At 57.6% G+C, this 14,330-nt stretch overlaps 3 protein-coding genes across 8 annotated transcripts in view; 1 reads left to right on the top strand and 2 right to left on the bottom strand.

The window, feature by feature from the left end:
• The window catches only part of DAZAP1 (DAZ associated protein 1), a 26,187-nt gene extending 20,950 nt beyond the window's left edge, over positions 1–5,237 (bottom strand). For both annotated transcript variants that reach the window (XM_054650358.2, XM_054650356.2), the window contains exon 1: positions 5,027–5,237. In XM_054650358.2, coding sequence (XP_054506333.1) covers positions 5,027–5,058 — 32 coding nt within the window. In that variant the 5' untranslated portion in view covers positions 5,059–5,237. The remainder of the gene's footprint in view (positions 1–5,026) is intronic.
• GAMT (guanidinoacetate N-methyltransferase) lies at positions 4,253–8,812 on the top strand. Of its 5 annotated transcripts, none has more exons than XM_077191479.1 (8): positions 4,253–4,379; positions 4,462–4,659; positions 6,032–6,217; positions 7,003–7,148; positions 7,229–7,292; positions 7,804–7,871; positions 7,990–8,100; positions 8,251–8,812. In XM_077191479.1, the coding sequence occupies exons 3-8, from the start codon at positions 6,034–6,036 to the stop codon at positions 8,389–8,391; spliced, it is 714 nt and encodes a 237-aa protein (XP_077047594.1). In that variant the 5' UTR covers positions 4,253–4,379; positions 4,462–4,659; positions 6,032–6,033; the 3' UTR covers positions 8,392–8,812. The 5 variants fall into 5 exon arrangements, with proteins under 5 accessions (XP_077047594.1, XP_077047593.1, XP_077047592.1 ...); XM_077191478.1 differs by having other exon boundaries at positions 4,462–4,551; positions 6,013–6,217; XM_077191477.1 differs by having other exon boundaries at positions 4,462–4,551.
• A 507-nt stretch (positions 8,813–9,319) lies between these two features.
• On the bottom strand, positions 9,320–14,187 carry NDUFS7 (NADH:ubiquinone oxidoreductase core subunit S7). Its single transcript, XM_054650363.2, has 8 exons — positions 14,072–14,187; positions 13,832–13,868; positions 13,522–13,590; positions 13,078–13,192; positions 11,918–12,097; positions 10,718–10,764; positions 9,940–10,028; positions 9,320–9,501 (listed from the first exon to the last, which is right to left on the bottom strand). Exons 1-8 carry the CDS (start codon positions 14,085–14,087, stop codon positions 9,404–9,406), a joined length of 651 nt encoding a protein of 216 aa, XP_054506338.2. The 5' UTR covers positions 14,088–14,187; the 3' UTR covers positions 9,320–9,403.
• Positions 14,188–14,330: the final 143 nt, after the last annotated feature.

Here is a 14,330-nt window from a genome sequence, read left to right on the forward strand (position 1 = left end):
AATTCTGTCCCTAAGTCACAGGCCCAGACGTGACACGAGTCTCGTCTTTCACAAAAACAGAGCAACTGTTAAGCACTGATCAAAGCATCTCCTTGAGCAGCCAGCAAACAACTGAGCTGCTGGCATGTGAGGCACAGACAGCCCTCAGTGTCACTGCTGCCTTATCATCGTGCTAAAGGACGTGCCAGCCCTCCCTGAGAGCAGCAGGGCAGCCCTGCACCCCTGCCCTGCCCTCTGTCAGAGCAGGCCCTGCACCCCTGCCCTGCCCTCTGTCAGAGCAGCCCCTGCACCCCTGCCCTGCCCTCTCAGGGCAGGCCCTGCACCCCTGCCCTGCCCTCTGTCAGAGCAGCCCCTGCACCCCTGCCCTGCCCTCTCAGAGCAGGCCCTGCACCCCTGCCCTGCCCTCTGTCAGAGCAGCCCCTGCACCCCTGCCCTGCCCTCTCAGGGCAGGCCCTGCACCCCTGCCCTGCCCTCTGTCAGAGCAGCCCCTGCACCCCTGCCCTGCCCTCTGTCAGAGCAGCCCCTGCACCCCTGCCCTGCCCTCTCAGAGCAGGCCCTGCACCCCTGCCCTGCCCTCTCTCAGAGCAGGCCCTGCACCCCTGCCCTGCCCTCTCTCAGAGCAGGCCCTGCACCCCTGCCCTGCTCTCTGTCAGAGCAGCCCCTGCACCCCTGCCCTGCCCTCTCTCAGAGCAGGCCCTGCACCCCTGCCCTCTCTCAGGGCAGCCCCTGCACCCCTGCCCTCTCTCAGGGCAGGCCCTGCACCCCTGCCCTGCCCTCTCTCAGAGCAGGCCCTGCACCCCTGCCCTGCCCTCTCTCAGAGCAGGCCCTGCACCCCTGCCCTGCCCTCTCTCAGAGCAGCCCCTGCACCCCTGCCCTGCCCTCTCAGAGCAGGCCCTGCACCCCTGCCCTGCCCTCTCTCAGAGCAGGCCCTGCACCCCTGCCCTGCCCTCTGTCAGAGCAGCCCCTGCACCCCTGCCCTGCTCTCTCTCAGGGCAGGCCCTGCACCCCTGCTCTCTCTCAGGGCAGGCCCTGCACCCCTGCTCTCTCTCAGGGCAGGCCCTGCACCCCTGCCCTCTCTCAGGGCAGGCCCTGCACCCCTGCTCTCTCTCAGAGCAGGCCCTGCACCCCTGCCCTCTCTCCCTGTTTTCTGTGGGCATGACCAAGTTTCTCTCAAGGATTGGAGAAGTGCCCTCAGCTCCCTCTGGCAGAGCTCTGGCTCCTGGCATGGGCTCAGGGCCTTGTGCAACAGCAGTCAGTTCACAGCAACAGGTCCAGGCTTGGCCAAGGTGGCCCCACCATCGTCCCCTGACCACCTTCCCTCCCCACACACAGGCCACAAACCCTCTGCTGTGCTGTTATTTTTTAGGAAAATAAGTAACTCTAATTTCCTAATAGCAAAGTAAAACCAGCTGATCTACTGCTATATTCACAATAATGTTTTGATATGTGTGACATTTTTTTTTGAGGTTTTGGTTTGTTTTGGGGTGTTTTTAACTAAATTTGATAGTTTGGTATAAAGGATTAATTGATTTTACATGCTTGTAAAAGTACCAGCTGTGTTCTGAGAGAACACCAAGCTGTCTGCAGGGAGGGAGGTCACTGAAACCTTCCAATTCCACCATGAATTATTTGTAGTCACCCTGCATGGACTGAAACAGCAAAGCTGGGTAGCTCAAGGCCAGCTGCAGCAGCTGTATGGAAATCCACAGCCCTGCTTTATACACAGGCTGTGGAATACCAAAAGCCAGGAATCCTCTGCCTTGGGATCCTCCAAGGTTTGAAGGCACTGAGCAGGGCCAAAGTTCCCAAAAATGCAGATGTGCTATGGTACAGCTGTGGGGCAGGATGGGTGTGTGAGTGCTCCTGCTGCATCACCAGCCCTCCCCAAGGTCTCACCCACGCTCCATCCCAGACAACTTTTGGTTCTAATGGGCTGGCAGCTATTCAATGAATAGAAATGTATAAAACTGATAGAATATCCTGAGTTGGGAGGGATCCATGAGCATTGAGTCCAGCACTGACACCCCAACAATCCCACCCTGTGCACCCCTGGAGCTCTGGGACCATTCCCTGGGGAGCCTGGGCAGTGCCCAGCACCCTCAGGGGGAAGAACCTTCCCTGATGTCCAACCTGAACCTCCCCAGGCAGGCACAGCCCCAGCCTCAGGTTCTGCCCCTGCTCCCACAGAGCAGAGGCTGCTGCTGCCTCTTGGGAAGAAGCTGCAGCCCCTGCTGAGTGTCCCCTGCTGCTCTTCAATGTTTGTACTTCACACCTGCTGACACCACCCCAAAGCCCACAGCTCCATAAAGCTCCAAATTTACAGGCTGGAGGACACTACAGTCCATCCCTGCTGGAATGCAGAGCCACTCCAGCACAAAGCACCAGCCTGGCTTTCGGGCAGGTGAGTCTGTCCAATGAGATCCTGACAGGTGCAACAGCCCTGAAGCAGCAGAATTCCCCACAGGGATCACCTCGGGAGCACAAAGTGGGATAAGGACTCCTCAGAAGCTGCAGCTGTATCAGAAGTTTTAACCAAGTGTTCTGCCTCCCTACTTCCTGGGAGAATTTCATTGCTAATTTCTTGTTTTCATTGCTAATTTCTTGTTTTCATTGCTAATTTCTTGTTTTCATTGCTAATTTCTTGTCTGTTGCCATAAACACACTTGCTGCTGGAGCAAATCAAGTCAGGATCAGTAAAAAAAAGCATATACAGGTATTTTAAAACCAACAAAAGCACGAACTCTTTGCCTACATAAATAATCTGGGGTTTGATTAATAGCTCTGATCAACAACTCAGCACAGCCCCCATTAACTGCAGGACAAAAGGATCAAGATCAGCACCTTTCTTCATCCAAACCAGCCCCAAGTATTAATTAATTATAACAAATGACACTCACAAGGCCCCTCCCTACCCATGCCAACACACCTGCAAGGCTCAGAGCTTCCTTAGGTACTTTCTCTGAAAATCTCTGCCTAAAAAGCAGCTGAATTCATAACTTCCCATCCAGACCTGCCTCTCACAACAGCTTTAAACCAGAGTTTCCTTCTGAGGCCTGGAGCAGCTGAGTTTGTTCTGTGCTCTCATCTTCCCTCTGAGCGCTTTTGGGGGAGGAGAATAAAGAAAATTTCCCTCTCTGCTTAACCCCCAATAGTTCCCAATCTGATTACAGCCCTGAAGGATCACAGCCTGTGACTGGGAACAAACTCTGTGACAGCCCAGCCTGCTCAGGGGGGAGCTGATATTCCATGGAATAACCTGGAGCCTGGCACTCACCTACAGCTCAGGAAGTCAGACCTGATCAGGTCTCTCACAAGGCACCAGACAAGGCCCAGGAGGAAATAAAAACACTTTCAGAGCAAAACCCACTGATTTAAACAGGCCTCATGCAATGTGTGCTGGAATTGGATCATCTCTAAGGACCCTTCCAATCCAAACCATTCCAATGTGAGATTCCAATCACCTGCCCTGCCTCCTGCACTTTTAGGATTTACAAATTAAGAACATGCAGTAAATAAGCAGCTTACAAAGCAGTGCAAGCAGCATGGGACAAGTGGTTCGTGTTTCCAGTTTCAAACAAGGTGACCAGTCCTGATGGGCAAATACCAGTCCTGAAGTGCCAAAACTTGCACTGGAAGAACCAGCCAAGGATTTTTTTAAATTTGGTTTTTGCTACCTTGAGTTCTACCGTGCCCAAGCCTGCAGCCTGATCATTTCAATGTCACCAGGGTACAGCTCTCAAGCAGAATAATACTGAGTGCAGCTGGATGATCTCTAAGGTCCCTCCCAACCCAAGCTTTGCTATGATTCTAAAAGCACGTCAGAAGAACCAGATCAGTGTCGGGTTTCCTGTTTGAAGCCCCAAAATCCCCGGGAACGCTTAAAACCGGGATTTTCCCACCTGGAACATCCCGGGCAGAGGACAGCACAGGGGAGCTCGGGACGGCAGCCCTGAGGGGGACACGGAGAGCGAGGGGAGGCTCGTGGTGCCACCTTTGTCCCACCACCTTCCCCTTCCTCACCGCAAGCCCCTCGGGGGGGCCCTGATGAGTCACCAGAACAAGGTCCCCAGCGGAGTCACAGAATCACAGAACAGACCCTCAAGGACCATCGAGACCAATTCCGGGCCCTGCACAAAAACTCTTCAACAATCCCACCCTGTCCCTGGCAGCGTTGTCCAAGCGCTCCTGGAGTTCTGGCAGCCTCGAGGGCGAGACCATTCTCTGGGGAGCCTGGGCAGTGCTCCAGCACCCTGCGGGGGAAAAGCCTTTCCCTGAGAGGCACCCTAAACCTCCCCGGACACAGCTCCAGCCGTTCCCTCGGGTTCTGTCACTGGTGGGTGAAGCAAAGATCGGAGCTGCCCCTCTGCTTCCCCTCACGAGTAAGTTTTAAACTGCGATGAGATCTCCCCTCAGAGTCCTCCAGGCTGAACACACCAAGTAACCTCAGCCGCTCCTCCTAAGGTTTCCCCACGCCCGCTGCCCTCCTTTGCACGCTAACACCTCAGTATCCTCCTTATACTGTGGCGCCTAAAACTGCACGCAGGACTCAAGGTGAGGCCGCACCAGCAGAGCGGGACAATCCCCTCCCTCGACCGGCGTGTTGTCCACGCCGCCTGCCCCGCGTCCGGTGACAGGAGAGGAGGGCCCGAAGGGGCAGAGGTGGGACGCGGGTGGGACGCGGGGGGATCCGGTGCGGGCGGGCGCGGGAAGCGCCGCGGGCGGGTGACCTTGGGCGCGCGCACCTGCCGCAGCCCCGCGCGCGCGCCGGTCACGTGACAGGAGGGGGGGTGAGGGGGGGGGGTGTGTGCGCCCTCACGGCCCCAACATGGCGGGACCGGCCCCCCCCTCAGCACCCCCGGCCCGGGACCGGCTCCCCCTTAGCGCCCCCCCACCCCAGCCCGCCACCGGTGCCCGCTCAGCCCCCCGGCCCAGGGGAGCTCCGGCGGGACGCTCTGCTGAGGTTGCGGGAAAAGGTGACCGAACCTCGCACCATCGTCCCGGCGCGCTGCCCTCCCCTTCCTCTCACCCGATCTCATCGGCGCCTCCCACGCTGTTCATGGCGGCGACTCCTCCGGGGCCGCGCCCGGCTCTTCCCTCCGGTGGCGGCGGTGCCAGCGGCGGGTCGTGGGGCCGCGGGCGGGCGCTCCCGGCCGTGTCCCGGTTCCCGTGTCCCGGTTCCCCCCCCGCCGCCCCCGGCCCGGCCCGGCCCCCCCCGCCGCGCGCTCGCGCTCCCTCAGCGCCGCCGCTGCGCGCGCACCCGTCCCTCGCTACGGGGTCTCCGGGGCCGCGCCCTGGGAGGGGCAGAGAGGGGCGTGGCCGCGCGCGCGCGGGGGCCGGCGGGAAGGGCAGTCCGCGCGCGCGGGGGGGCGGGGCCTCCGCGGGGTCCCATTGGCCATCCAGGGATCCCATTGGCTATTCCAGGGTCCCATTGCCCATCCCGGGGGTCCTATTGGCCATCCCGGGATCCCATTGCCTATTCCAGGGTCGCATTGCCCATCCCAGGGGATCCCATTGCCCTTCCCAGGATCCCACTGCCTATTCCAGGATCCCATTTCCCATCCCAGGGTCCCCATTGCCCATGCCTGGCGTCCCATTGCCCATGCCCAGGGTCACATTGGCCATACCGGGGTCACATTGGCCATACCGGGGGGGTCCCATTGACCTTCCTGGGGATCCCATTGCCCATCGTGGGATCCCATTGCCCATCTGAGGGTCCTCATTGCCTGTCCCAGGGATCCCACTGCCCATCCCCGGGATCCTATTTCCCATCCCAGGGGTCCCATTGCCCATGAGCGGGGACACCCTGGTGACCCCTCCAGCCTGGCAGCCCCGTGGTGCCCTGTTCCTGATAAGGACTCCCATTCCTGATAAGGGCTCCCATTCCCGATAAGGGCCCCCGATCCCCAGAGGGGCCCCAGCCGGCTGTGCACACTCAGCACTTTCCAGCAGGGCTATTTAAAGCCAGCCAAGAGCCCGGTGGCCCTTTCTCTCCCTCCCTCCCTCCCTGTCCAGCTGGACTTTCCTCCTGCAGCCATGAGCTCTGGAGCGGCAGCAGGGCCGATCTTCACCGAGGGCGAGGACTGCAGGGCAGCCTGGAGGGAGGCCAGGGCGGGCTACGATGAGCCCGATGCCCACCTGGAGATCCTGGGCAAGCCGGTGATGGAGCGCTGGGAGACGCCCTACATGCACTCGCTGGCTACCGTGGCTGCATCCAAGGGTAACGGGGGCTCTGGGATGTGCTGGGGGTGCAGCTTCCCCGGGGGGCTCTGGGATGTGCTGGGGGTGCAGCTTCCCCTAAAGCAGCTGGGCTGGGGGGAGATGTTCTGCTGGGGGACCCCACTGCATGTGCCCCCCACTGCATGTGCCCCCAGGGGCAGCAGGGCCATGGTGGCACTTGCGTCCTTGTGTCAGGGATGGGGACATGCGGACGGGATGCAGCCACCTCCCATGGCCCTAATGATTTTGGGGCTCTTTCCCCTCCTATCCAGAACTGGCTGCTTTTGGGGCTGTTCCCCTCCCAGGATCTGCCACTTTTGGGGCCATTTCTCCTCCCAGAATCTGCCACTTTTGGGGCTGTTTCTCCTCCCAGGATCTGCCATTTTTGGGGCTGTTTCCTCTCCCAGGATCTGCCACTTTTGGGGCTGTTTCCCTCCCAGGATCTGCCACTTTTGGGGCTGTTTCCCCTCCCATGGCCCTGCCACTTTTGGGGCTGTTTCTCCTCCTGGGATCTGCTGCTTTTGAGGCTGTTTCCCTGGCAGAGGGATGGTTGGATGTTGTTTGCTCTTACTGGGATCAACTGGGGCGGTTTGTTGGGGACAAAGAGCCACTGTGGGGGTGCAGCAAGTGACAGGGACATGGGGCTGCTCCCAACTTCTCAGTGCCAGCAGCACCACGTGCTCCCAAAAAGCTCAATCTGGGGAAAAGAATGGGTCAGAATTCAGGGCTTGGGGGGGGTTGAGGCAGAGAAAACCCGGAGCTGTGAGTGCTGGGTTCCACCTGCAGGCGGCCGCGTGCTGGAGGTGGGGTTTGGCATGGCCATCGCCGCCTCCAAGGTGCAGGAATTCGGCATCGACGAGCACTGGATCATCGAGTGCAACGAGGGCGTTTTCCGGCGCCTGGAGCAGTGGGCCAAGGCGCAGCCACACAAGGTCAGGGGCAGGCTGGGCTGTGCCAGGCTTGGGGGGTGCCTGTGGCCCCCCAACCTCACCCCTCTGCCCCCCACCCGCAGGTGGTGCCCCTGAAGGGGCTGTGGGAGGACGTGGTGCCAACGCTGCCGGACGGGCACTTCAGTGGTGAGACACCAACAGCAGGATGGGCAGGGGCTGGGCTGGGCACCCCACTGCAAACTGGGGGTGCAGCAAAGCCCAGGGCATCCCAGGACATCCCTGAGCCATGGAAAGAGGGCAGCAGTTTGGCCAGGGTGCAGGTGGAGATCAGATTGTCCCATGGGGCTGGGGATAGAGCACAGGTCTGGGGTCCTTGTCCTGGGGAGCAGATCCTTGTCCTGGGGAAATGGATCCTTGTCCTGGGAAATGGATCCTTGTCCTGGGCTAGATCCTTGTCCTGGGGAAGAGATCCTTGTCCTGGGGAAGAGATCCTTGTCCTGGGGAGCAGATCCTTGTCCTGGGGAAATGGATCCTTGTCCTGGGGGCCATCACATCGCTGCCTTCCAGGGGTCAGAGACATGGGGAGGGAATTGCAATGGGAACAGAGCAATTCCAGGCCATGGAGGGGGATTTTCCCGGGACACAGGAGCCCTCAGGGTCTCTCCCAGCTAACGGCCAGCCCCGTGTTCCCGGGCAGGGATCCTGTACGACACCTACCCGCTGTCAGAGGACACCTGGCACACGCATCAGTTCAACTTCATCAAGGTGACACCTCGGGGAGCGGCTCTGCGGGGCGGAGCTGGGGCTCCAGGGGGAGCTGGGGCCGGGGGCTGAGCGGGAAGAGCTGAGCCGAATTCCCAAAATTCCCGAATTCCCGGGGCAGGGCCACGCCTTCCGCCTGCTGCGGCCGGGAGGGGTCCTCACCTACTGCAACCTCACCTCGTGGGGGGAGCTGCTCAAGACCAGGTACGGCGACATCGAGCAGATGTTTGAGGTGAGTTGCTCCTCTCCCCGAAGCTGTGCCGGAGCGCTCCGAGGCTGGGGAACGCCAGAGGGCAGCTCGGAGGGGTTTTCCTCCAGCCGTCCCTTCTCACATGGGACAGCCCAACCCACGGCTGCTCCTCCCTGCCCTCCTCTCCCGCAGGAAACCCAGGTGGGGCCGCTGCTGCAGGCGGGGTTCAGGAGGGAGAACATCAGCACGAGGGTGATGGAGCTGCAGCCGCCCCCCGAGTGCCGCTACTACTCCCACCCCAGGATGATCACCCCCACCGTCCTCAAACACTGAGGGCCCGCCCGGGGAGGAGCTCTGTCTTGTGGGCTCTGGGGAAGATCTCACCCTGCTCTGTCCCCTCAAGATTTCAAATTCTCAATTAAGCTGGAATTTCACAGTGTGGTTCAGAGCCTTTGGCCAAATGGGTTCCAGAACCAGCCATTTCTTCTAAAAACTGCATCATTTTGAGAAATTACAGGGTGGCTCCCCACAAGAGTCAAATAATCCAAACCAGGTGGGAGAAATGGGGCAATCTGAGGCATTCTGAGGCATTTCAGCTTCTCCTGAAGCAACTCCCCAGGGAGGTTTCCCAACATTTTTGGACAAAGCCCACGGCAGCAAATCCTGACCCCAACCTCCCCTCAGAGCTCAATAAATGATGTTTCCTCTCTCCCCAGAAGGGATAAAGTCCATTAAAAGGAATGAAATACCCAAACTGCTGTTCCCGAGCGATTTATTTGTCTTTCCAAAGTGTGTTTGTCCCTCAGGCACGACCATTCCTCATCCCAGGCTCCTGGGATGCATCCAGGACAGGCTGCTTTATCCCTGCCCTGCTTAGGAGCTCTACATTCAGGTTATTAATCACATTCTGATTTTAATCATCAGTATTTCACTTGTTACAGAAACAGAATTAATTTCTGGCCCCTGTGAACACAAATATTACGGATTTATTAGATCCTGTGTAGGAATTACCAACAAGGAGCAGGTGGTGAGTAAGGGACGAGCTCAGGAATCACCTGGACATGTGTTGGGTCTCAAAACTTCCCAACAAAGCTAAAAAAAAAAAATTCTGGCAAAGCCTTTATGTCACAATATGACATCACCTTCCCTGACAGATTGTTCAGACCAACTCAGCAGTGTTATCAAACTCAGCTCCTGCTTTTTAGCCCAGTTTTTCAGCCCCTCAGATCAGAGGGGTTTATTAAAGACAGAAAAGCACCTGGACCAGGTAGAGTTTTATTGGAAGGCGTGTGAGGAGCCGGATTTGTGCGTAAATGTGAGCAGTGAGTGGGGACATAAATAAAGGCTATTTCCTGTACCAGATCTGCATCCTCCTCTCCCTCTTGATTTTCCTCTGCAGCTGCAGGATCCCGTAGAGCAGAGCCTCAGCTGTGGGGGGGCAACCTGAGAAAGGAGAGAAGGGAGAGAAGGGAGAGAAGGGAGGAAGGGGGGAAGGTCACAGGGCAGGTACCTGCACAGAGCTGGGGCCAGCAGCAGGTGCCAACCCCAGGACTTATCCCAAAGCTGACTCCCCTCTGGCTTTGTGGCTGACACAGGCAGGAGTGTAAAGAAACTAAATTGATGCTGTTCATCAGAAGATCTTAATCAAACATAGCAATTATTTAATTTCAAAGTGTATCCAAACCCTCCTCCCACCCCACTGACGCTGCCACCACCATCACAACCCTCCCCATCCCACAATCTGTGGAGCTACTGCAACAGGAAAACCTTTCAAACTGAAACAGAAAGACCTTTCAAAGCTGCACCTGAATGCAGAGAATTGCCTCCTCCCTCCCTGCTCCCAGGTGGAGCTTTGACTTCCCACAGAGCTGCCCCTTGTACCTGGCACGTAAATGTCCACGGGCACGATGCGGTCGCAGCCCCTCACCACGGAGTAGGAGTAGTGGTAGTAGCCCCCACCATTGGCACAGCTGCAGGACAGGGACAGGGACAGGGACAGGAGGGTGAGCAGGAGGCCAAGGGAAGGTGGCCCTGGGCAGGTGGACACTGCCAGGCTCGGAGCCTCCAGCTCTACAGGTGACACTGTCCCATCACGAGCCCTGCCTGGGAGGGTTTCAGATGAATCCAACCCAAATGAACTGTGCCCATCTCCCTCACAGAGTACATTCCACAGCCCTCCCTCCCTGCTAAAAACCCTTCCATTTTGCCTCAGAGCTTTCCCAGAATTTGTCCTGTTCCAGCCTGGACCGGCCACCCTCAGCCAGTGGGGACAAAAAAAAACTTGTGGGGACAAGAAAATTGTGAGAATCGTGGAATTATTGAGGGTGGAAAAGACCTCTGAGACCATGGAGTCCAACTGAGCCCCCCACAGAACAGATTCCAACTGAATCCCTCACAGAGCAGATTCCAAATGAGTCCCCCATGGAGCAGATTCCAGCACAGCAGAAGCATTTTGACAGCCAAAAGCAAACTCTGGCATTCTGAATAAACACAAGTCTGGCAGCTGCAAAGCCCCTGAATCCCTCCCTGGGAGGATTCACACACACACCACTCCCAGAAGGAGCCTTTGAGCTCTGCTCTACAAGGCTTCTTTAAGAACCTGAAAACACAAACAAGCAAAGAATTTCCCCCACAGCACCGAGGGCATCCCAGCACTCACCTCCCCATGGACACCACGTAGCGAGGCTCTGGCATCTGGTCATAGACCTGCAGAACAGGCATGTTTGGGGTATGCCCACCTCCCCATGCTGTGCCAGAGCTCCCCAAGCTCCTGAGACATGAACTTTAAGGAATTTCGAGCTTTTAGAGGAGCTAAGATTTTAGCTAGAGACAAAATCACTTTATTTGAGTTAATTAAAATAAATGGGTAGGCCTTGATGAAGTTAAGAGTTAGTTGTTAACTAATAACTGATTGCTTGTCAACACAATGTTTGGTTAGCTGGGTTTATAATGAAGAATATAGAAAGTGATAAATGGCTTTTAGGAACATAAGACAATCGTGGCCTCTTCTGTTCTGAAACCAATTGAAGATGGGAATGGGAGTTCTATCAAGGGTTCATTTGTCATATTTGCATTGAAAAGATAGAAAGGTCAGAACGAGGAAGACTTCATTTACTTCCTCATTTTGGGACCCCTCCCCATGAAAAGGACCACTGACCCATTTCAAGGAACAAACTACTCATGCTTAATGGCTTTTGAACTAATTACCATACAAAGAGGGGAATGGGATGTACCAAAGTTATGAATATGCATTTGTATTTTGGTAATTCAATACCTGTATAGATAAAAGGACTCTGTAATCACCTGTAAATTGAGGTGTGTATTTGGGAGCTATCCCCAAATAAACAAACACTTTCTAACTTTAAACTGTTAGAGAGTTTTTGGATATTGATATTAGATCAATATCCATATTGGGAATGGGATGTACCAAAGTTATGAATATGCATTTGTATTTTGGATATTCAATACCTGTATTAAATTGATATCTATGGATATCAAAATCCATAGATCAATATCCATATTGGGAATGGGATGTACCAAAGTTATGAATATGCATTTGCACTTTGGGTATTCAATAACTGTATTAAACTGATATCTATGGATATCAAAATCCATAGATCAATATCCATATTGGGAATGGGATGTACCAAAGTTATGAATATGCATTTGTACTTTGGGCATTCAATATTTGTACAGATAAAAGGGCTCTGTAATCACCTGTAAATTGCGGTGTGTATTTGGGAGCTATCCCACAATAAACAAACACTTTATAACTCTAAACTCAGAGAGTTTTTGTCCATCACAGCTGGATATCAGTACTAGATCAACATCCATATTTTTAATAAATCACCCCCCGTACCTTGCGCAGAGCTGGGGCCATTTTGTTGGTCAGGGTCCCTGCCACGATCATGACATCGGCCTGGCGGGGGCTGGCCCGGAACACGACCCCGAATCGATCCATGTCGTAGCGAGGGGCTGCCATGTGCATCATCTCCACGGCACAGCAGGCCAGCCCGAAGGTCATGGGCCACAGGGAGCTCTGTGGGGACAGCCCGGGGCTCAGGGACAGCCAGGGTGACACGCACAAAGGGAGGGTTCCAGGAGCAGAACACGCGGAGCTGGGGGAGTGGGTACAGGGAGAGCTGCAGAGCTGCTCCCCTGACACTGCTGAGGCCACCTCAGAGCCACCAGGGACAGCAAAAAGGGACAGCTCAGAGCCCCACGGGGACAGCAAAAAGGGACAGCTCAGAGCCACAGAGGGACAGCAGAGAGGGACAGATCAGAGCCATGCAGGGACAGCAAAAAGGGACAGCTCAGAGCCCCATGGGGACAGCAGAGAGGGACAGCTCAGAGCCACCCAGGGACAGCAAAAAGGGACAGCTCAGAGCCCCATGGGGACAGCAGAGAGGGACAGCTCAGAGCCACAGAGAGACAGCAGAGGGACAGATCAGAGCCATGCAGGGACAGCAAAAAGGGACAGCTCAGAGCCCCATGGGGACAGCAGAGAGGGACAGATCAGAGCCATGCAGGGACAGCAAAAAGGGACAGCTCAGAGCCACCCAGGGACAGCAAAAAGGGACAGCTCAGAGCCCCATGGGGACGGTGGTGTCCCAGCTAAGGGACAGCAGAGAGGGACAGCTCAGAGCTCCATGGGGACATCAGAGAGGGACAGCTCAGAGCTCCATGGGGCAGTGTGGCCAGATAAGGACCAGCCCAGCTAAGGCAGAGCACAGCACACCCAGGGCACTGTCACTTGTGTCACCCTTCCCCATAGGCAGAGCAGCTGCTCAGGGCAGGGACAACTCCAGAAGTGCCTTTTCCTGGTGACCAAAGGGCAGTTCCAGACCCCCCCCAAACCCTCAGCACCTTCAGCCTGTGTCCCACACTGTCACTGGACCCCAGTGTCACCCTCTGGCCACAGAACTCGGCCAAGGGAGCTCTGAGTCTATTTTTATCCTGAGCAGGAGGTGCCACCCTCTGTCCCTGGATGCCAGGGAGCCTGGTGGCTCAGGGACTCACCCGCCGTGCCCAGTTGACCAGGTCATCGAGCTTGGCAATGACGTACTCGCCACGGCTGCTGGGGACGTAGGATTTCCTCTGGACAACAGCAGAGCTCTTCTGGACCTGGACAGAGCTGAAAGGAGCCACCACTCTCCAGTTATTTCCTTGCAGAATCAGCATTTACCCCTCCACAGGGCTGTGACTCCCTGAAGAGTGACAATGCCACCCCTCTGTTTGTAGCAGAGGGTTCTCCCCAGTGTGGGATCTGTGGGTTTGGGGCTCAGGCAGAGCCCCTCAGCCATACCCCTGGCTGCCCCTCCCCGGGGCTCCCAGAGCTGCCACAACTCCCTGGATTTTAGCAGGAAAGGGAGGGGACGCCTCACAGGAGGTGCCACTGGGACCCACTGCCCGGGAATGGTGGCACAACCGGCTGTTCCCTGTCCCCAGGGCAGGAATTGTCACCTGTCAGCGCGATCGGCCGCCGGCGTCTGATGGAGCAGCTGGGCGTGCACGGGACTCACAGAGCCGGGCCTGGGGACAGAAAGGGCCCGCACAGGGTGACAGGGTCACAGAGCCCTCGCAGGAGCCGGTGCTCCATAAACCCCAGCGTGGAGGGAGCCCCCCAGTGACCCCCGAAGCTCGGGGTGCCGTTCAGCCGCGGCTCTGCGGGCCCGCCCCCCATCACCCCAGCCCCGGGGCCAGCGCTGTCACCGGCCAGGCCCCCCCAGCCGCCGGGGTCCCACCGCCCCGGTGCCCCCAGCCCCGGGCTCACCGCCAGCCCAGCACACCGTGCGCGGGGAGCCGAAGACCTGCAAGAGAGAACGGGAGAGCTCAGCCCGGCTGTGGGCCACGGAAGGGCCTGGTGTCCCCTCAGGGCGCCCTCCCGGTCACTCCTTCGGCGGAAGGCCGAGGGCTGGTTTCGGTGCCCACACCGCTCCCGGTCCAGGTCGCGGTCCCCATTCCCATCCCCATCCCTATCCCCATCCCCGTTCCCGGTCCCGGCCCCGCTCACGGCCCAGCGCCGCCATCTCTCCGCAGCCCTTCAGGCAACCTCTGCGCGCGGTGCACCCGCTAAAGGGCCCGGCGCGAAACCGCCTCAGCGCTCCGGCGGGAAACGCGTCCCGCGCCAGGGGTTCCGCAGGCACCCTCCGGCTCCGCCGCGGCCCGCAGCAAAACGATCCCAAAACGTTAACGGCGGGCGGGGCCGTCCCAAAGCCGCCGCACGACTCGGAGGGAAAGGCCCGTCCTGGAGCTGCGGAGCCACGGTCGCG

The sequence above is a fragment of the Agelaius phoeniceus genome, chromosome 29 (genome assembly GCF_051311805.1).
Source record: "Agelaius phoeniceus isolate bAgePho1 chromosome 29, bAgePho1.hap1, whole genome shotgun sequence".
NCBI classification, from domain to species: domain Eukaryota; kingdom Metazoa; phylum Chordata; class Aves; order Passeriformes; family Icteridae; genus Agelaius; species Agelaius phoeniceus.